At 47.5% G+C, this 20,899-nt stretch overlaps 3 protein-coding genes across 3 annotated transcripts in view; 2 read left to right on the forward strand and 1 right to left on the reverse strand.

Annotated features, from left to right (window-relative positions):
* LOC142078030 (hemoglobin subunit epsilon) overlaps window positions 1–20,899 on the reverse strand; it is a 150,576-nt gene that overhangs the window by 102,589 nt on the left and 27,088 nt on the right. The window lies entirely within an intron of this gene.
* On the forward strand, window positions 12,320–13,427 carry LOC142078021 (olfactory receptor 51G2-like). The gene has a single exon (XM_075140527.1). The coding sequence runs from the start codon at window positions 12,453–12,455 to the stop codon at window positions 13,425–13,427; it is 975 nt and encodes a 324-aa protein (XP_074996628.1). The 5' UTR covers window positions 12,320–12,452.
* LOC142078022 (olfactory receptor 51E2-like) lies at window positions 18,690–19,959 on the forward strand. Its single transcript, XM_075140528.1, has one exon. The coding sequence runs from the start codon at window positions 19,003–19,005 to the stop codon at window positions 19,957–19,959; it is 957 nt and encodes a 318-aa protein (XP_074996629.1). The 5' UTR covers window positions 18,690–19,002.

Genomic DNA, 20,899 nt, shown 5'->3' on the forward strand with positions numbered 1-20,899 from the left:
TGAACCCACTTCAGTGTGAGGGATGGACCAGATGACCTCTTCAAGTCCCTTTTGACCAAATTGTCTATGATTTCTAGGATTAGCACAGAACGGACAGCATAAACCTGCAGCATCATGGCTCTGATGGTCCTTAGGGCACTTGGTTAGGTATTCATCTCTGCTTCTATTGCAGGGTACTGCATTACTGACTCTGGGCTATGGCGTCCAGAAACGATTGCCCAGCAACAGCAGCATCTCTAATCATCAGACATCCATCCTGATGGGTGCTAGCAACATTTCTGTCCAGCCTCTGTGCTCTAATCTCCTTAGACTCGCTAGAAACTCTACATCCTCTGTACTGCAAAGGTGAAGAGAAGCTTCCATGCACCCAGATATATTTTGCATCTGTGCAAGTCCTCACAGATCTGATACTGCCAGCCACGCCAAGCCTGATTCGGTCTAATTCCATGGACTGCACTCCTCACATCTTCTTCCTCAATGAGGTTAGGTTGGCTGTGTGTCCCTATCGCAGTGCTCTTCAGTGAATTAATCAGACTGATGACCCCGCAGAAATACGTCATTCCTCCTAACCTTTTTAATGGAGAAAGTAGGAGCGGTGACTTTATCAGAGATACCCGCACTGTCCTCTCAGGATCTGACTTTGTTAAATACTCTTTAAAACCTGGGGGCAGTGAAGATGGCCTCTCTAGGCATAAAGGCCAACAACCTAGGGACCTGAGTACAGTACCTTGTGGCTGGTCCTACAGTCCTTGCGGTGTCTCATCTTGTGGTGTCTCATCTCTGACCCCTGTGGTGATGCTGGACATCCCAGGACAAGCGCCTCAGAGCCCTGAAACTGGCACCTCTCCCATCAGTCTTCCCTGCTTCCTCCTTCCTCTTCTCCTGCGGGGACTCGTGCTTGTGCACAGGCTGGGGAAACACCTCTGTGTGCCCAGGGCTGCCAGCAGGAACACCAGGCAGCTCTGCAGATCCATGAACCAGCCTGTCCAAAGAGCCGTTGGTCACAAAATTGCTCCTCAAAGACACTGGAAGATTTATGAACGCAAATTATAATGGAAATTTTCCCTGCCATCCTTTGGATTACATCTCTGGTTACACTGGTATTTCTCCTTTGGCTGGTATTTTCTGTTGGCTCTGCTTCCGTCCCATCTCTATGAGAAACCGTTTGAGACATACAACCAGTCTGTGACACAGACAAACAAAACCTTGTATATGCATGAGATTCTGACCTCACTCACGTCAGTTACTCATATGTCAGTTATCAAATCCCCTTGATTCTTCCCCGGGTCCCTTTTGAAAGCAGTCATCTGATAACATTTTCTCAATTGCCAGATTGAATTTCGACCGGTTTGTGATGTCACAGTGATTTATTTTGAAGAAATCACTGGAGATTAGCAACGTAACGTTGTTACTGTCTCTCCTCACAGCTCTGCTCTGCTTTCCTCGCCGCTGTTACTGAGATGCCCGATGCGATATCTTCTTAAAACCCAGCTGTAAATCCGACAGCTGCTCTGTTTTTTGAGAGATGGTGTCAACCCATCTCACCAGGCACAGCCTCCCCGTCAGCACGGACACCGGGAGGCAGTAAGAAAGGCTGGGCACGGGTGGGTGTGATTATTTAGCTGCTGTAGATGTGTATTTTAGCAGAGACGACATTGTGGTGCAGCCCAGCGCTCTGGTCTGTAACACACAGACGTTACAGCAGACTGATAAAGGTGAAGACACGTTTGGCCTTATCAGAATGAAACCACTTCAACCTACAGAATACAAAATATGCTGATGAGATCAAAACCCAAGGTCTTTTCAACCTTTTCAAAATGATATTCTGGAATTTTGGTCTCTTTAGACCTTGTGAAACGGGGTGAAGACAGATGTGAAATTCCTGCGGCACGTGTGCGCTGTGATCGGGCCACCTTGATCCAGATGGGGCCAGGCAACCCAGAAACCCTTTGGATTAATTAATTGGCACCATTCTTCTTTTTCCTTCTAAGGAGGAAACCCTCCTGCAGCGCAGACCATGGCTGTCCCTGCCCCGAGCAAGCACCTGGATCCATTTTACCCCATTTTAGGCACTTGGGGATGCACCTAAAAGTGAAGTGTGCTTTCCAAGCACACTTTTTTTCATTGTTTTTGGCAAAACAGTGGTCTCTCTACAGCTAATGCCGTGCCCTCTCCTTCCGCTGGCCATTGCTGGCTGAGCTGTGCTGGGGATGGTGAGCAGAGGAGGTGGAAACCGTTCTTGTAAAGAAGTCCCTAAGGAACGATGCTGGTTCAGCAGTCACGGCATGCACCGCGGAGTTTGGGGGACAGGCACCGCTCTCATTGAGATCGCACACTTGCAGCGAGTTTCACAGCTTCGCTTCAACATTCCTTCCCCATCAGGGTAAATTTATTGCATCCCAGCTGTTATTTACAGCCTTCAGACAATGTCATCCTGCTGGTGGAGGTTTGGGACATGCTGTACATGATGTTGTTTTGAGTTTGTATTTTAGCAAATTATATGCAGGTCATGTTGACCTGCGCTCACCTCTCAGTTGCCTCTGAATCACCTCTATCTACCAGCTTCGCTTAATACGGGAAAATGAAATACCGGGCTTCGCAATGTTTGCAGATTTCTCTGGGATTGTTTGATTTTCCACCACGCGCACAAAAAGCAGAGAGCCTGCTGCCTTTGCGACAGGACTCCCTGTCCTTTCTGCATTTTCTGAATCCCCCCATTGTATTATTTACCTGACGTACCAAGTCAGGCATTAAATATGTCAATGTTTGCCCATACAAGAGCTTATTCACTTGGAGGAGGATGGAGCGCCCGTGACCGAGGATCTCCTGTGTGTCACTCATGGCAGTACAGGAAATTGGTTGACAGCACTTCACTTTACCCAGGGTTTTTGTGATGATTTCAATTAAAGACACTATTTTTCTGCTGAAACAGTCCAGGTGGCTTGGCCTCTGAATGAGCTGCAGTTGTACAGTCTTAAAAGTGCTCCGTACAGGTTTAACTGCTCCGCTTCCTGCAGAAGACCATGCTGGAGTGGCACCGTCTGCATCTGTAATTTCTTCCAAGCTCTGTGTTGAGGTCACCCTGTTGTTCATAAGGTGGTGAAGTTAAAGTGGACCAGCTTTAGGACGGATAATAGAGCTGGAGACTGTGGTGCTCTGGTAGAAGACTGATTTCTATTAGCAACCACTGAATGAGGGTTTTCACTTGAAAAAATGTATAAGCAGCCAGGTGATGAACAGTAAATACAGAAACACAGCTGTACGACAGAACCTGGGAGAGTTTGGGAGGTTTTTACCCACAGCTATTGCATGGTGCTTTCCTGGCAGGGCACTCAGCACAAGACTGGAGCCAGTGAGGGTTTCTGCAGTTTTGGAAGTTGCCCAGAAGCCCTGCACAGAAATACACGAACAGAGTCACATCTGGGCTTCACCACCTCTTGATCCTGCCTTTCACAGTTCAGACTACAAAAAGCCTTGCAGCCAGCTTAGATACTCAAACATAGAGTGCAGGAGACCCACTGTTGACACCAGCCACTGCACCAAGGGCATGGGCAGAAGGGAGGGACCTCCTGTCCTCTTTCAACGCTATTTAAACTTCCAGAGGTGAAATGATGACATTCGCAGCGGTGTCTGCAGCAAACCCTGTTTCCAGGTCCAGACCCTGATCCAGGGGACTCGCCTGTCCTCCCCTCTTCCGTGCACATGTACAGCTGCCCCTGACCTGAGTCCTGCCCCATGTAAGTCCCTTGTGCACTTATTGCAACCCCAAACTGGAGCCTGACCGAAGCCTCCCTTCTCCAGCCTCCCTTCTCCATCCTTCCCCAGTGTCGTGGTTTAACCCCAGCCAGCAACCAAGCCCCAGGCAGCCGCTCGCTCACTCCCTCCCGGTGGGATAGGGGAGAGAATTGGAAGGGTAAAAGTGAGAAAGCTCGTGAGTGAGATAAAGACAGTTTAATAGGTAAAGCAAAAGCCGCGTGCGCAAGCAAAGCAAAACAAGGAATTAATTCACCACTTCCCATCGGCAGGCAGGTGTTCAGCCATCTCCAGGAAAGCAGGGCTCCATCACGTGGAATGGTTACTTGGGAAGACAAATGTCATCATTCCGAACATCCCCCCTCCTTCTTCTTCCCCCAGCTTTATATACTGAGCATGATGTCATATGGTATGGAATACCCCTTTGGCCAGTTTGGGTCAGCTGTCCTGGCTATGCTCCCTCCCAGCTTCTTGTGCACCTGGCCGATCATGGGAAGCTGAAAAGTCCTCAACTAGCGTAAGCACTACTTAGCAACAACTAAAACATCACTGTGTTATCAACATTATTCTCATACTAAATCCAAAACATAGCACTATACCAGCTACTAGGAAGAGAAATTAACTATCCCAGCCGAAACCAGGACACCCAGGACTTAGGGACACGGTTTAGTGGTGGACTTGGTAGCACTAGGTTAACGTTTGGACTCGATGATCTTAAGAGTCTTTTCCAAATGAAATGATTCTATGATTCTATGCTTCTATGACTTCCCACCACAATCAAAGCCTGGACCCATGGCATGCTTCTCCAGCACCTACCCCACACCTTTCAGGCCAGGATTGTAGTCCCAATCCCACCAGTCCCACCATCTTCAACCACAACCCTCAACACACACACACAGAGCAAGGAGCTCCTGGATCTTGGCCGTCTAACCCACCGCACCTCCCCTGGGTGCTTAGCTGGTGCTACAAGCTCATCCTGGAGCTCAGCAGGAGAGGGATTCCCCCTAAGGCTAAGGCCCAAGGGAGATCGAAAGCAGGAGAGCTGCCCTGCTCCAGGGTTACACGGTCCTTTGGGGAATCTGTCATTAGAGCAGCTGCTCCATGTGCAGGTCCCGCCGAGCTCATTTCCTTAGTGCTATTTTTGAGCCTCAGTAGATGGCTGGCTTGGAAAAATGTTGTGTCACTGCTGGTGACATCAGAGCTGCTGGTGCCAACGCGGTCCTTTGGTAGCAAGTGGGAAGGACAGCCTGCCAAGGAGAAGACATCCCTTCTGGGCTGCAATCTCTCCTTACAGGCAGCTGGGATATTTTTGTCCAGCTCAACACAGCCGCTGCAGCCAAAGGAAACTGCGCATGATGAAACAGCCTTTGCATTTTTGAAACTTTTTGAAGGAGAGAAGGATGGGGGAGACATGCCTGCCTTCCTCCCCTGCCCTGGATCTGCAAAGTCTGGAGCAGCCCTGAGGGACACTGCGGGGCTGGTGGGCGGTGAAACCTCCACAGCAGCAGCCTTTGAGTCTCACCTTTCAGTTCAGACCTGTGCGTGGACACACAGACGGTGGAATCCCTCACTAGGAGCAAAGAAGGAAGCCCCCTTAGCTGTGGTTCTGGGAAAGCATTTTTTTTTAAGATGGGAAAATAGATGAACAGAGCCTCACACCCCTCCCTATATACATGCAATACCTATGCTTCTGGGAAAAGGGATTAAGCAGAAAACCAGCAAGAATGACTTGGTGGGAGCACAGTATGGAAACATCACTGCAGGAAGCTCCGTGCATGTGGGTGAGCCTTGAGACACAAATCAGAGGGAATCGTAAGATTTCTAGCATATCTGGTACAAGATGAAATATCTTACACTATACAATAGGTATGGAGGTGATTCAAGCACGATCAGTGTTGGGCATTTTATAGTGGCTATTGGAAGCCTGAGCCTTTTTTCTCATTCAGCCATGGGTCTGCTGGATAACCCTGAACAGACATTTTCATCTCCAAGCCATTCCCTTGTCCCAGCAGACCCTATGCAACCCCTCTCTCTGTGCCATGCATACAACCAGGCTGCTCGACACGCTGGTCTTGAGAAGACCCTCAAACACGACATTCATGCTAGAAATAGGTTATTATTCCAGCACATGCAAGATAGGTAACGAGGGGAAATTTTCTCTCTGGCAGTTCTTTGGGGTGATGCTGCAGTTTGCAAACCAGATCATTGCTTCCAGCTGCACAGACACAGGTTTGCTCAACACAGTTTTCTGCAGCCTCTCAGTGCAGGAGGTTGAACAAGCAACGCTGGAAACTGCCTGATATGTAGAGTAAAATGGTGGCAGAGAGTCCCAAGGGAAAGAAACTAAAAGTGCCAGGGTGCGTGAAAGATGAGTGTGTGCATGCAGCGGGGCTGAGTAGAGCAAGGAAAGAGATGGCATGGCGTTTTCACAGGATGGGTTATAAAAGATTAAAAAGCTTCAGGGTTATACCTTTTCTGGAGAGCTGTGGAAAAACAGGTCTGGAAGGCACCCAGAGAGGGTATCTCGCCTGTGCCGTTGCCCTGAGACAGGATCAGCTCAGCTGCAACTGTTACTGAGAGACATTCAGGAAAACCATCTGTGGTGGCAACTCCATGACCATGCCAACCTGCTCCCCTGCTTCACTGTCCACCCCTTGCCTACCCTCAGGTTTCCTTCCTGCCAGTTCAGCCCATGACACTTTGTCTTAGCCCCGCAGTCTGGTTGTTCCCACCTCTGCAGCATCCCTTTGCTTTGCTGCAGGACACTTTCCTCCCCCTGCTGCCTCCGAGGTCATCTCCTGCTTTCACTTTGCACCGTGGCATCTCAGCCACTCTAAACCCATCACACCACGTTTGAGTTTTGTGCTCGTCATGGCCAACTGTGACGCAGCTTCCACTTTCCAACGTAAAGATGTTGTTCTCTGGCTAAAGCTTGTTTGCTCTGAAGACTGTAAGAACTATTCTACTGGATCAAACTAAAGGTCCCTCCATCCTGCCATCCTGCCTTGAAGAGTGGCTATTAATGGCCATTTAGGAAGGTAATTTACAGTTCATCCTTCCCTTGGCACATGTCCCAGCATCTAGCAATCAATTTAGAGGCTTCCTGAACAGGAGGCAGCACCTCGGCCGTCATGTTTAATAGAAATCAATGAATCTCTCACCTATGGATTTGCCTAATACTTTTTTGAACTTACATATACTTTGGGCTCCCACAACATCCAGTGGTGATGAGTCTCATAATTTCATTATAAGCTCTTTAAAAAAGTACTTTTTTATTTGTTTTAAATCTTCTGCCTGATATTTTCAGGGTGTGTTCTCCCCCTCCTAGTTCACATAGTATGAGAAAAGATAAATAATCATTCCATATGTATCCTCTCCTCCCCATTCATTATCTTATTGACCTTTCCTGTATTGCTTTATTGTCTCTTCTCAAGGTTGAAGAGTCCTTTTGTGATAATCTCCACTTCTGCAGGAGCTTCTCTGAAGTGCACAGGCTGTTGGACTAGATGATTGTTGTAGGTCCCTTCCACCTGGATTTTCTATTCCATTCCATTCCATTCCATTCCATTCCATTCCATTCCATTCCATTCCATTCCGTTCCGTTCCGTTCCGTTCCATTCCATTCTATTCCATTCTATTCTATTCTATTCTATTCTATTCTATTCTATTCTATTCTATTCTATTCTATTCTATTCTATCTGTTCCATACCTCTGAGCGTGCTTGGTCCAGGATGTTTGCTAGCTTCAATAGTTCTTCTTCCTCTGTTTTTTTCATATCTGGCACATCTAGAGATAACAAACCTCTGCCGGGACTGTTTGGATGAGTGTCACAAGGGCTCAGTGTGTTCAGCCATAAGCCTGGCTGTGAGGTTTAACAACCAGGTAGGAGCAGGCAGCTGCCTTACTTAAAATTAATGCTTGTAAATTAATTGTTCTTTGGCACTGGGGCCACCCAGCACCAGGCGGTCCCGGATCATGCCAGCAAACCCTTTATCCTCTAAAATGAGGCAGTGACATCATGCGGACTCCTGAGCCCTGCCTGGGTGTTTCTGAAGCGCCGGTTGGCTCAGGTCAGCAGCGTGCCAGGGACCGTGATGACAATTTACTGGTGCCCATGGTGGGCAGTGCCGCAGCACAGTCTGGTTTATGACTACAGAAGTGTCTCTTAGGTCCAGTGGCTGTATTTACCATAGACACCTTATACGAGAATGGGCAAACCCATTAGCTCTCCTATGTCTTGGTTTGGCAGCCACAGAAATAGTGGTTAATAGCAATTTCCATCTCACAGCTGAGGTGGCAGACTAACTTATTACCACAAGACATCTAGGTACAACAGGCTTCTGGGACATCTGAGAGGATATCCGCTAATGTGTCTGTGTTTGTCTTGTTTGTAATATTTAGTTTGTTTTATTGTGCAATATATTACAATTTTAATTAAACATTTTGTGTCTCACTGGTCACAGGGGGATAGCTAGAACTTCACCTCTGTTATTGCCTCAGAGAGATGCTGCAAGCACTCTTCTTGCAAAATTTATTGTTATTTGCATTACAGATCCATTCTCACAATAAGAATTATGTATATTGGCAGCCATAAATCACAGGAAGCTATAAACATGTCGCCCAATAAACTATCAGGAGAAAATCATGCCTGCTGGGAGAGCATCATAAATGGAAAAGATCATTTACTTCACACACTATTTTCACTGGTATGCCTCATGCTGTTTACGCACGGGGAGCTTGGGCTCCGCGCGGCTCCCGGTTGATTGGACGGGGTCAGTCCTCGGGGCGCGTTATAAGCGCTGCTCTCCCGATGCCAGGACGCGGATGCAGGTTCTTCCTCTGCATCACAACGGGGTTGTGCTGCCTGCACAGGTCGTAAAGCCCCCGGGCCCCCGCTGCCGCGCTCGGTAAGTACCCTGAGCAATTAGCAGCCTCTCCATCATTGCACTCCTCTTTTACTTGTGCGGTGGCTGTGGTTTATGGGGCCGGGCACCACCACGGGTGGGGAGGTGCATCTCCAAAGTGCTGCTCGGGAGGTCCATGCCACTCCATGGAACCCGCTGGGTTCGATGTGCTGGAGGAAGCAAGGGGCTGTAATTTCAGGCAGTGCTGGCACCGCGGTACTGCCGGGGAAGATTAGCCATTGTGGTGCTGCCTGCCGTTGTGCTGTGGGCTTTGTGCAAGAATCAGTCTGCTCTTCCACCGTCTGGTGGCCTGGCTCAGCTGGTGGGAATGGCACCTTCCTGTCCTCGCCTGTAAAGTCAGCTTTAATTCGGCTCTGTGGGTGCTGCGTCCCCAGAGTCCCTTTGCTAATCCTCCTCCCTTTGCTGAGCGGCTCAGCCCTCGCTTGGATGCTTGAGTTGGCAGCAATGCAGTTGTAAAAATAGCAAAGTCTCCTCTTGGGAAAAAAGCAGATCTCTTGGTCTCATCCTTCCCCAGCCCCGGCACCCAAGCCCCTGCCCTTGCCTACGCTGAGAAGAACTCTTAAGGCACCAGTACTTTGCTTAAGTTGTTGGTGAAAATCAAAGTCAGAGACAGGCAGGAAATCAGGAGGTGGCTTCTGAGGGCTGGAGAGGGAGGACAGCACCGTGTCCTCCATGAGGCATCTGCATGCGTGCCCGACCCCTTCCCCCAGGCAGTCTGGAGTAGCTCCCGGGGAGCAGAAACGCCTTGGGCGCTGCGCAGGCGGACAGCTTTCTCTCCGTGGTAGGATGCCTCTCTAGGCTAGCAGCACACGCTGCCCAGATGCTGCCATTAATCTTTAAATTGATATCCTCCACTAGGATATCCTCTAGCTGGAGGTTTGTTTCCTCATCAGGGCTTGGCTGCAGTGTGAAAGGTGTAGTTGCTGTCCCACGACAGTCAACTGGGAGGTGTAACATATATGTGTGCTATATGTTATATATACACATATGAATGTACATAAACATAAATAAGCATGCATGCTTGATTATATATTTAATATATTATATGTATTTTATATATTTTTATATACATTATTTATAGACACACATATATATACACACACGTATAAAACATGGAGGGGAAAAAACCAGCTTAGAGTGGGATCTGCAACACATAGGAGCACATAACAAACTAGGGCAGCTCAGAGAGGAGCAGAGCTAGTAAAGCCCATTTCTAAATAACATCGTATAGCGTGGTAGGAATTGCCGGTGTCTAACAAAGTCAGGTTTGCATGAAGGTTTTCTTGTAGGAGGAGCATCCCTTACCGACCCCAGTGAGTTCTCACCAGTCCTTTCTTTCCCACTGTGCTCCAACAGTCTCTCTTCTTTATTCACCTCCATATTCCTGGAAACCTCTTGAATCTCAATACCTCTGAGAGTTCTGGATATCTGCCAGATGCTGCTGTAAGGGAGAGAGTTAGACAGACAAACAGGCATGCACACACTCGGGTTTTTTAGGTTTTTTAACCCAGCCTCCAGATGAGACTGAATCTGCAGGAGTCTGCAGATTAATTCTCGCTACAGATGCTGTTGGATTGGCAGAAGGGGACAGCTCTTACTTTTGGGGAGCTCCAAGCTGCCACTTAGGACCTCTGGACAGTTTCCTTTTGCCAACGTCGACCACTGTCGATGCGTTCGGGAAAGCGCTGGCTGCCCATCCACATCTGTGCCACCTCATGCGCTGACGAGGCTCTCCTGAAGAAGGGCTGTGGCTTGTCCCTTCAGCAACTGACACGGCGGGGCTACGTGCTGGCCAAGGCAATTCCTGACACTAACGTGTAACTTTGCAATGAAGATAAAGTGGCCCCGCCTGGAGGAAATGAAATGACTTTGGGTCTTCCCCAGTTCCCATCAGTTACGTGTTGCTTTTGCCCTGGAGCAGGAAGATTTTTATCCTTGCTAAGCTTTGGGATTTATTGCCACATTAGACTCTCAAGCAGGCTGAGTCTAATGGAGCAAAATCATATTAGGAACATAATAAATACATCATGGAAGATATATGTGTGTTTATTCAAAAATGAATTATGTTATAGTAATCCCTCTTGCTCATAATTCAGGCACTCTTTGACCTGCTTGTTTTGTATCCTACAGAAGGTGCATTAAGACTGAAGCCACAAATATTTCTTTTCCTTTAATCAGCTCTTGTTTTGCACATTCACTTCTTTCCCCCATCTACCCAGCAGTCACTCTGTCACAGAAGGCACAAAGAGGGCTCGGGGACGCCGCCAGCCTCTCCAGCATCTCTGCTAGGGTGCATTGTTTGTGCAGTGTAGGAACCTGGATTGTGCTGAGATGGCTGAATCCTCCAAAAGGACTGAAACCTATGGTAAGATCACAGGCTTATAGGTTCATTGGATAATTCAGGTTGGAGAGACTTCAGAAGACCTCTAATCCAATGTCCCACTCAAAGCAGGGCCAGCTATGAGGTCAGACAAGGCTGCTCATGGCTTTATCTATTAGGGTCTTGAAAACTTCTAAGGATGGAGATGCACAATCTCTCTGGGCAACCTGCTCCGATGCTCATGCTAATGGTCCTCATAGGGAAACATTTCTCATTATATCCAGTCTAAATCTCCCTTGCTTCAACTTACACCTGTTGTCTCTCATCCTTCCACCGTGCGCTGCTGTGAAGAGCCTGGTTCGACCTTCTGGATAGCCTCCCTGTAGGTAGGGGAAGGCTGCTGTTGGGTCCCTGCAAAGCCTTCTTTTCTCCAGGCTGAAAAAGCCTCTTTCCTTGGTCTCTTATCCCATCCATCTCAGTGGCCTTCTGCCGGCCTCTTTCCTTGGTCTCTTACGCTAGGGTATTTCTCCAACTCCCACCCACCTCAGTGGCCTTCTGCTGAACTCACTAGAACAGACATCTGCTAGATTTCTGTGAAGGCCTCACTCACCTCATACTCTTGATCCCTGTGTAAAAACCCCACCATATCCCCTGTGCCCCGCCCCTCTGATTCAGACCCAGAGACTTTCCGTGGATGCCTCCCCGGTGTTTCTGAACCTGCAACTTCTTGTGCTTCGGCTTGCGTTTGCCTGTTATTGATAAAAGTCACCGGCACCACACAAGTGAGGTTTTGCTCATTTATTTCCCTTCACCTGATAGTAAGGTAGATTATGAAACGAGCAACAATTTGGATGTGAGAGCCGCTGAAAATCCACCTTAGCCTGGTGGCCATCTTCTGAGCTGAGAGCAGTAGCGTCTAAGTGCCTGACTCTCTGTTATATTTTGCATTTGTTTCCAATATTTATTTCTTAACTAAGAAGTCAGAGTTAAACTTTCACCATTTTCATGTCCTTTGATCTCCAGTTAGCATCAAAAAGAAGCCAGCTGCTTAGCAGCTTACTGTTGGTTGGGATGACCATAGAAAAAGCATTTGCTCACTCAATAGAGCATCTCAACCTGTGGAATTTGGGGACAACTGTAAAACAGTAGCACTCACAAGGAATGTTTTCACTTCATCTTAAGAAAAAAATATTTTTTTCTTTTTTAAGAAAAAATGTCCATCCTTTTCCTTCATTTTATAGTTCAATGCATAAGCAAGAGCGTAGTCATATGTGACACTATGGTAATTATAACAGTGTCTTAAACAGAATGGGGACATTTGCATAGGTTTCTGGGGAGGTGGAGGGATGTGGCACTTGTCATTACCCACTTCTATATTCAGTGGAGAGTGCAACTACGTGGAGTTTCTGTTGTTCATTTGTTTTAGGTATAGGTCATGTGAGAGCTGAGCTGGGATGGAGCATGACTCACATACCACGTGGGAATTCAATGGCTCCTTCTATCAGCCTTCAGCTTTCCTCATGATGGGCATCCCAGGCCTGGAAGCCCTTCACCACTGGATCTCCATCCCCTTCTGTGCACTGTACCTTATTGCTCTCTTGGGAAACTGCATGATTCTATTCATCATAAAGAAGACCCAAAGTCTTCACGAACCAATGTACTACTTCCTCTCCATGCTGGCAGTCACTGACCTGGGCTTGGTTCTGTGTACACTGCCTACTACTCTGGGCATTTTTTGGTTTAATATGCGAAGGATTGGGTTTGATGCGTGCCTCACTCAGATGTATTTCATCCACATACTGTCCTTCATTGAATCCTCTGTGCTCCTGGCAATGGCATTTGACCGCTTCATTGCTATCTCCCATCCACTGAGACACCCATCCATACTGACCAAGACGACTGTCATAAAAATAGGTCTGGCAATTATATTGAGAGGTATGGTCTCCCTCCTTCCCATACCCTTCTTGCTCAAGAGACTGACCTATTGCGGGAAGACTGAGCTTTCTCATTCTTTTTGCTTCCATCCTGATATCATGAACCTAGCATGTGCAGATACAAAAGTCAATGACTTCTACGGTATGATTATTCTCTTATCAACGGTGGGGATGGACTTCATCTTCATTGCGCTGTCTTACATCCTGATCATTAAAACTGTTATCAGCCTTGCAACCAAGGAGGAGTGTCTCAAGGCTTTGAATACATGCGTCTCCCACATCTGTGCTGTTCTAGTGTTCTTCATTCCAATGATTGGACTGTCCATGATTCATCGCTTTGGAAAGAACGTTCCTCCTCTGGTTAACACTTTGGTGGCCTACACCTACCTTATAATTCCCCCCGCTCTCAACCCCATTATCTACAGCATAAAATCCAGCCACATCCGTGAGGCTTTGCTCAGGGCACTGCGGAGGAAGAGTGAATCTGACTGGTAGCTTCCTCCACCAGTTCTGCCAGAAAGTGCTAGTGGCCTGGTTTCTTGGTCAGAGCTAGTGGACTGGTTTCTTGATGCTCCATCCACGCGGGTCACTGCCAGATGAAAGAACTGCAGATCCACTTGGACATTGTCCCTCAACCCAAAGCTGTGATCTTCCATGTTTTGTCCTAGCATGATGCTTTCGCCCCTTCCAGCAGCCTGCAAACACCCCAAGCATTAATGCCAGTGATATATACAGATGGAAGCCCCAATTAGAGGGAGATAATTAAAGAAAAATGGGCTGCATGACTTTCTCTTTTCAAGTCATGTGATGGGGCGGATGAAGGAACCTCTGCAACACATGTTATGCAAGCTCTAGTAGCCAGATAATAGAGTGTAAGCTTCACTCAGACTCCCTTGCAAGTGGCCATCGTTACACGTAACAGCATAGCTGACACAGGCAGCAAGCTCAACAGGACAGGGCTTGGGCCAAGAGTTTGGAGCCACTCTGAATATCCCAGCCATTATCTGTTCAGCTGGAAACATCCCACAGATGGAGCTCAGCTCCAAAGGCTGAGCACAGAGTATTTTCTGAAGATCAGGTCCTGTTAAGTGGGCCCACAGCACTCTCAGTCCTTCTAAAAAAAAAGCTGAGTCTTCACTTTCATCTGTGTTTCTAAAGTGCCATACACATCTGCAGTGATGGAAACAGTGCTGCTTTTGCATCTCTTTTTGATGTCATTGAGTCTTACCATCTTGCCAAGTCTAATGTTCCAGACATTGTTTTGCATTCAACGTAATGTATGTATGCAATATCTTCAATAAAAGACATCTATTCGTTGTAAAAGGTCCAAAGACTTGATGAAGCCTATTTTTTGTGTTTATATGATTCAAAGATATTAGGTTGGAGCTGCTTAAAATCTTCAGAATTTGCTGTAGATGAGCACAGGATTGTATGAGTTAGGTATGCATCAGGATGCTACTTGGGGGTCTGGTGTGGCTAGCTCTCTTGCTGAAAAAAAAGGTGTTTTAAAAATATAACAGGAATGGCTAAACTTCCTGACACTACAGATGGCGTACTACAGTCTTCCAGCTGAGATCTGCCAGGTGCTGACTGTACCCCCTCAGAGGGATGGGAGGAAGAGATCTCCAGGGTCAGTCCACAGGTGGGAGGTGACAGTGTCTCCCAGCATCTTATTGCTCTGCTGTAGGATGGGTCTCAGCCAGGCATGCGGAAAGGTTCCCTGATCCTCCCAGCTTGCGTCCTCCCACAGGCAGAATAAAATGGCCCAAAATCTTTCATGCCTCCAAATTATGGAGCTGTATTTTTGTTGATCTCAAGCCATATTTTGGCCAGTCTTGACCATGGTGGAGAATAAGAAGAAATGGTCAGGGTTCACCTTGGAAGGGTGAAGCTGCAGAAGGTTTCGGGACAGGATTACGCACCAGAACTGGCCTCTTTCTGTCTGCTACTAAGCACTCCACGCTTCAGACTAACCCAGGATTAGTGTCTTTTTCTATTCTGCTCTACACATAACAGTGCCTGGAATAGAGAGAAAAGAATAATGGGGGAACATCTCCATAAAAAAATGGAAAGGGAGAAGGGAAGATTCCTGAGGGGAGGATTCCCAGGCCACTGCTTGTTTTGTGTTGTGCTAGTTATTTTGCTGAGGAACCCAGTGGGCCCTGGCCCAGGGTGAAATACTGTTCAGCAGACCACCCCCAGAACCTCTGCCCGAGTGCTGGCACAGCGGGTCTTGGGGTGGAGGTCCCGTTTGCATTGAGATAGCACCCCATGGGAGCACTCTTTGCTCAAAATATCTAAGGTCTAACCTGGTGCTTCTAGCCAGCTATCATCAGAGGAAAGATTAACAGAAGGGAACAAACACCACTTTCAGCAGAAAAGCCTAGAAAAGAGCTTTGCTGGAGAGATGCTTTGCTTGCAGGATCCTCGCACCCCACTGCTCACATTCTGAAAGCTTCCAGAGTTTCTCCTGGATGTCTGTGCTTCCTGGCTACAGCCGTTCTCCGAAACAGCAAAAGCCCAAGGGACCTCTGCCACAGCAAGCAAACGTTCGGGGGGAACAGCCAGGGAGGAAATGTGTGGGAGGTTTATTAACACATTTATTAGCACAGCTGGAGACCACGGTGGAGTGAGGCTTGCAGTGCTTTTGGTGCATCTCCATCAGCCGGTTCAGCAGAGCTTCATCGGCCGCCCCATTTGCTTCCCAGCCTGTGTAGCTGGAAGGTACCAGACGCTCCAGATTTGGGAACCTCTATATAAGGTACTGTCTTTCAGGAACATATGTTCAAAAACCTTTGTGGCTGCCTCTGGGAATGGGAAACTTAATTGTGGTTTAACATCTGTGTGAGAGAAAAAAGAGATAGATGAACCACTTAAAGCTGCTAATTCCTATTCTGTGATGCCCTGGGCTCTCCACTTTGTACCATGGGATCACTTACAGTACTTGCCAATGGATTTATTTCCTATGAGGCACAGGAGGAGCAGTGTGAGATGTATCAGAGGCATCTCTTGAGAGGAGAGGAGAGGAGAAGGAGTAGAGAAGGATGGGAAGGGGAGGGGAAGGGGGGAATGGGAGATGGAGAGAGGGAGAGAGGGGGAAGAGGAAGGGGAAAGGAAAGGGGGAGAAGGAGAAGGAGAAGGAGAAAAAAGAAGAAGGAGAAGGAGAAAAAAGGAGAAGAAGAAGGAGAAGGAGAAGGAGAAAGAAGGAGAAAGAAGGAGAAGAGAAGGAAGGCCATTCCTGCCACCTCCATTTGGTTCCCACTGCCAGCTCCTGCCACCCCGAGCCCTCTCTGAGCCCTGCGCTGCGCATCTCCTCTGCCCAGGAAACTCTCCCGTCACCCTCATTCATGCGGAGCCACACCGCAGTCCCTGCTGCGCTCTGTGGCTTTGTCCACGCTGTAATTAAAAGAGGGATAAGGACAGTTCTCTGTCCTGAAGACACCTGGTGCTTCTTGGCCACATCCTCTCTATCCTTTCTTCCTTTCCTAACCAGGATGGCTTTACTCCGCAGCCCAGTGGACATTATTCCCCGGCTGGTGCGACCCCCTCGTGCGTGCCTGGGCACTGCCGGGGGCAGGGCCAGCTGGCAGCAGCCAGGGATGTCCCTGGAGGCGAGGAACAGGTTAACGGTGTGGATGATGGTGGGATGAGGTTCCAGCCTCACTTTAGCACAGGCACAGCTTGTGTGACTCCAAAACCAGCAAGTGCCTGCCCAGGGCGACTGACTTAGCCAGGACCTGGGCATATTTATAAAACAGCAGCAGAGCTACAAGCAGGCAGAGCTTTTCTGCTTACAAGTGATGACAAACAGCTAGGAAAAAAAAAACAAAACACATTTGATCAAACCATCAATTAAGATGAATTTTAATTTTGGTTCAAAAATGCTTTGAATTTGAGTGATGTCTTGTGGTTTTAATTTTTTTTTTCTCTTTTCCCTCTGATATTTTGGCTTGATGTATACTTTTTTTTTCTGGTGAGATGATATGGAAAAATGGCTACATATTCAAAATGGCTCAGAGGGCTTTTGAGGGGATATATTCCCCTCTCGCTGCCACGTGGCAGGAAGGAGCAGTGGAAAGATGGATTCAGATGGTGAAGACTGTCCCATTGCCTGCTCCATCCTGGGAACTTGGTCTCAGACCAATTTTGGCTCCATGGGACAAGTCTGGTCAATGTTTATGAGCATTTACCAAAATCAGCTGCTGGGCTGCTGCTGGTGGTCCTCTGGCTTGGGTGGTTTTACTGTCTGAATGTGCTTGCCTCTTGTTAAATGCAGTTACTGGGGCTTGCTGGTGGGAGGATCACCCTAGGAAAATAAATCTGCATTTACTGGTGTTTTTGAAGACACGGATCCAGTTTTCATCTCTACAGAAAGCAAGGTCCTTACAGTACCTGGTCTTCATCCCACTAGCAATCCAAAATCACTAGTCACTTCTGAAAATGTTGGTGCATTTATTGATGCCAAAGAACTAAAGATGAACTGAAACATCCAGGGATTATTTCTTTGTGTGTCTGTCTCTCACAGTCACATTCTCTCAAAAGAAATGAATAGGATGGCAGATATTTTACAATGAGACTCATACTGTAATTACACTTCAGTGGCTGGCAGGTAAGTTGGCTCAGATACTTGTTGGCAATTACTGAAGCACTTTGTTCATTCAGCTTGCATCTTAATGTAAGTGGTTTGCTGAAAATTTCATCCCTAAAATAGCTTTGAGGCAACTTGACAGTAACAGTCCACCGACGCTGTTTGTACATTGTGTATAAAAAGCTAGAGTACGAGTCTTATTTGTAATAGATTCAAGATGGAAAAACCCCACATTAGGGAAATAAATCATGATTGCTATTTTAGGATAAGGGCTTCACCACAGATGTGCAGTAAAAAAAAAAAAAACATTTTCACAACTGAATGTTACTTTTAAAATAGCTGTATTAATAGCCTGCAGAGCTTGCCATAAAAACATTCTGCATCCTTGTTTTACATGGATAGGGCATGAAAGACGTGATCAGAAAGCTCAGCAATGTTGCAGATAGCAGCTACGTGCTTGACCTCATGCTGTCCATACAGGGCAGGGGAGTCGATGGGTTTATTCCAGTGCAGGCACAGCCAGCTGCTGACTTGCTGCCTGATCCATTGGGGTGGATGGATGCAGTCCCGTGCCTCCCAGAGGGTCGAGCTAATCCCCCTCTTCTCTTCAGTCAGAGCTCGGGGCTGCGAGTCAGGCAGGGTCTGCACCCCTGTCCCAAGCCCTCCCATGCCAGGCTGGGCTGTGCAGCGCTGGGGCTCGGACACTGCTGTTGCATCAGCCTTTGATGCTCCATTCCAACACTTTAAACCCCAATATTTTTAAAAATCTGATCCCTGAGAATAGAAAGGCACCTAAAGCAAAGGCTTTTGCGTATCTTCCTGGCCATTCTCCTTGGATCACAGCATTGCTGGAAAGTTTATAAATACAGAAAAAGGTGAATAATCAGAATTTTTTTGTCTACAGATATTCTGATATTTCCATATGTGTTTTCAGGCAGAAAGGATGAAAATCCAATTTGTTTGTGTGTGCAAACAAACAAATATGCGTGTCTCACTGTGTGTGTCTGCAGTACTTGGGAGTGGTGGACCATGGGAGGCAGCACAGCCAGTTTCACAGAGTACATTTCTTACAGGACAGCACAGCACATATGGAAAAACTCAAGCAGAACTGAAGTTTAACAGGAAGCACTAAAAATCTGTTTTCTTCTTTTTTTTTTAATTTTGCCCTTTAAAAATAAAACAAAACAAGTTCAGCTGTTGGGTTTGTCATTTAAAATGTTGATTTTGCAGTGTTCTGCATTTAAGAGAATCCAAGGTTCAAATTCAAATGCCACCATTTTGTGGCTGTATATGTTATTGTATATCGCCATAATGGGCTAAAGAAATACGAAAGTATGGCAACTATAAGATTCCCTTGCATTTCACAGGCACAGCCCCATGGGATTCACAGTCATGGGAAAGTTTTATAAAGCTGCTGTTTCTCTTTCCTTGCAGCAGGGGATGTGCCATGGCATAGCATGACTGCTCTTCACCCCATGTGCCATGCCCTTCCCCAACAGCTCTGACCTCAGCCCATCCTCCTTCATCTTGGCCAGCATCCCGGGGCTGGAGGCTGCCCATTTCTGGATGGCGATCCTTCTGTGCTCCGTGTACATCTTGGCGGTCACAGGCAACTGCGCGGTGCTGTTCATCGTGAAGACAGAGCCCAGCCTGCACGCTCCCATGTACTTCTTTCTCTGCATGCTGGCTGCCATCGACCTTGCCTTGTCCACGTCCACGGTGCCACGTGTCCTCTCCTTCTACTGGTTCAACACCAGGGAAATCAGCTTCGGCGCTTGCCTTGTCCAGATGTTCCTCATCCACACCCTCTCGGCCATCGAGTCCACTGTCCTCCTGGCCATGGCCGTGGACCGGTACGTGGCCATCTGCCACCCGCTCAGACATGCTGCCATCCTCACCAACGCTGCGACAGTGAAAATAGGGCTGGTAGCCATGGCCAGGGGAGTTGTCTTCTTCCTGCCTTTGCCTTTGCTCCTCCTGCCCCTTCCCTTCTGCCGCTCCCGGGTGCTGTCACACTCCTTCTGCCTGCACCAGGACGTGATGAACCTGGCCTGCGCCAACACCACCCCCAGCGTGGTGTACGGCCTCACCGCCATCCTGCTGGTCATGGGGCTGGACGCCATCCTCATCTGCCTCTCCTACGTCCTGATCCTCAAGGCTGTCTTGCGGCTGGCATCGTGGAAGGAGAGGCTCAAGGCGTTCAGCACCTGCGTTGCCCATATCTGCGTGGTCCTGGCCTTCTACGTGCCCCTGATTGGGCTGTCCGTGGTGCACAGGTTTGGGAAGGATCTGGCTCCACTGGTCCATATCATCATGGGGAACATCTACATCCTGGTGCCCGCTGTGCTCAACCCCATCATCTACGGGGTGAGGACCAAACAGATACAGAGGAGGATCCTGAATTTAATTCATATATACAATGACAGAACTGTCCAGTGACCTGTGCTCGGCCGCTGTCTCCCGTGTCCTTGTTCTACACTTAGAGTCTTTGGTGCAGGACTGTCCTCTGTTTGTATGGCACCTAGCACATGGTAGGAGGGTGGTACCACAAAGCAAAAAGTAAATAGCAATTGTAAACTCCTTCCAAGAGTGCTTACCCTCACCAAACTTGGAGAGAATCTACTACAATGATCTAAATCCAACCCTGACCCAGCAGGTAGCACAATGGGAAGGAAAAGTGGCTCAGCAATCTAATAAAGATGTCTTGACATTGCACTTCTTTGTTCCCATCTCACCCGTAACAATGGCAGAGCTGAGTGAATGCTACAGTGTTTTTTGAATGATTTAGTTAGTTCATGGTTCCCACTTGTGAAACATTCACTTTCCAAAAACATTTTAGCAAAATTTTTGCTAGAAACTTTGGATGTAGCAACAACCGCTAAGTAAAATAATTACAGCAAGTGACATTATAGATGCAGAAATGCACTTCAGAAGTCCTCCACCTCTGTGGTCTTGTTCTGACGTATTGGGTGTTCAGTCAAGACAGCTCAGTCTCCTTGTAGCAGATGTTCTGGAAAAATTTCAGACCCTGAGTTATTGGTAGCAATTGTAAACATAATTTCAATTAATAATTATATTCAATAAAATGACAATGTCTCAAGAGAAAAAATAATCAAGTTACAAATGTTAGTGATACTTCCAAGCTGAAGGAAGAGATATTTCCAACTCAAAACTGCTTCATACCTTTGACTTCACACATGCTTGGAACTCCTAAGAAGTTCAAGATCTTCAGCTTTCGAGCTTTTTTAATACTTCCTAGGTATTCCCCATGAAACAGAGTACCTGACAGCCTTTTCTCTCTTTATTCTCAAGACTCTTCTACCAGTGGGACACTACTACAAAACTCTTTTAACACAATGAAAGCCAAGAAGCCTTTGGG

The sequence above is a fragment of the Calonectris borealis genome, chromosome 1 (genome assembly GCF_964195595.1).
Source record: "Calonectris borealis chromosome 1, bCalBor7.hap1.2, whole genome shotgun sequence".
Lineage (NCBI taxonomy): Eukaryota > Metazoa > Chordata > Aves > Procellariiformes > Procellariidae > Calonectris > Calonectris borealis.

Bases quoted from the DNA above. Each gene is read 5' to 3' on its own strand.
- LOC142078021 (XM_075140527.1), top strand. From the start codon at position 12,453: ATGGAGCATGACTCACATACCACGTGGGAATTCAATGGCTCCTTCTAT.
- LOC142078022 (XM_075140528.1), top strand. From the start codon at position 19,003: ATGCCCTTCCCCAACAGCTCTGACCTCAGCCCATCCTCCTTCATCTTG.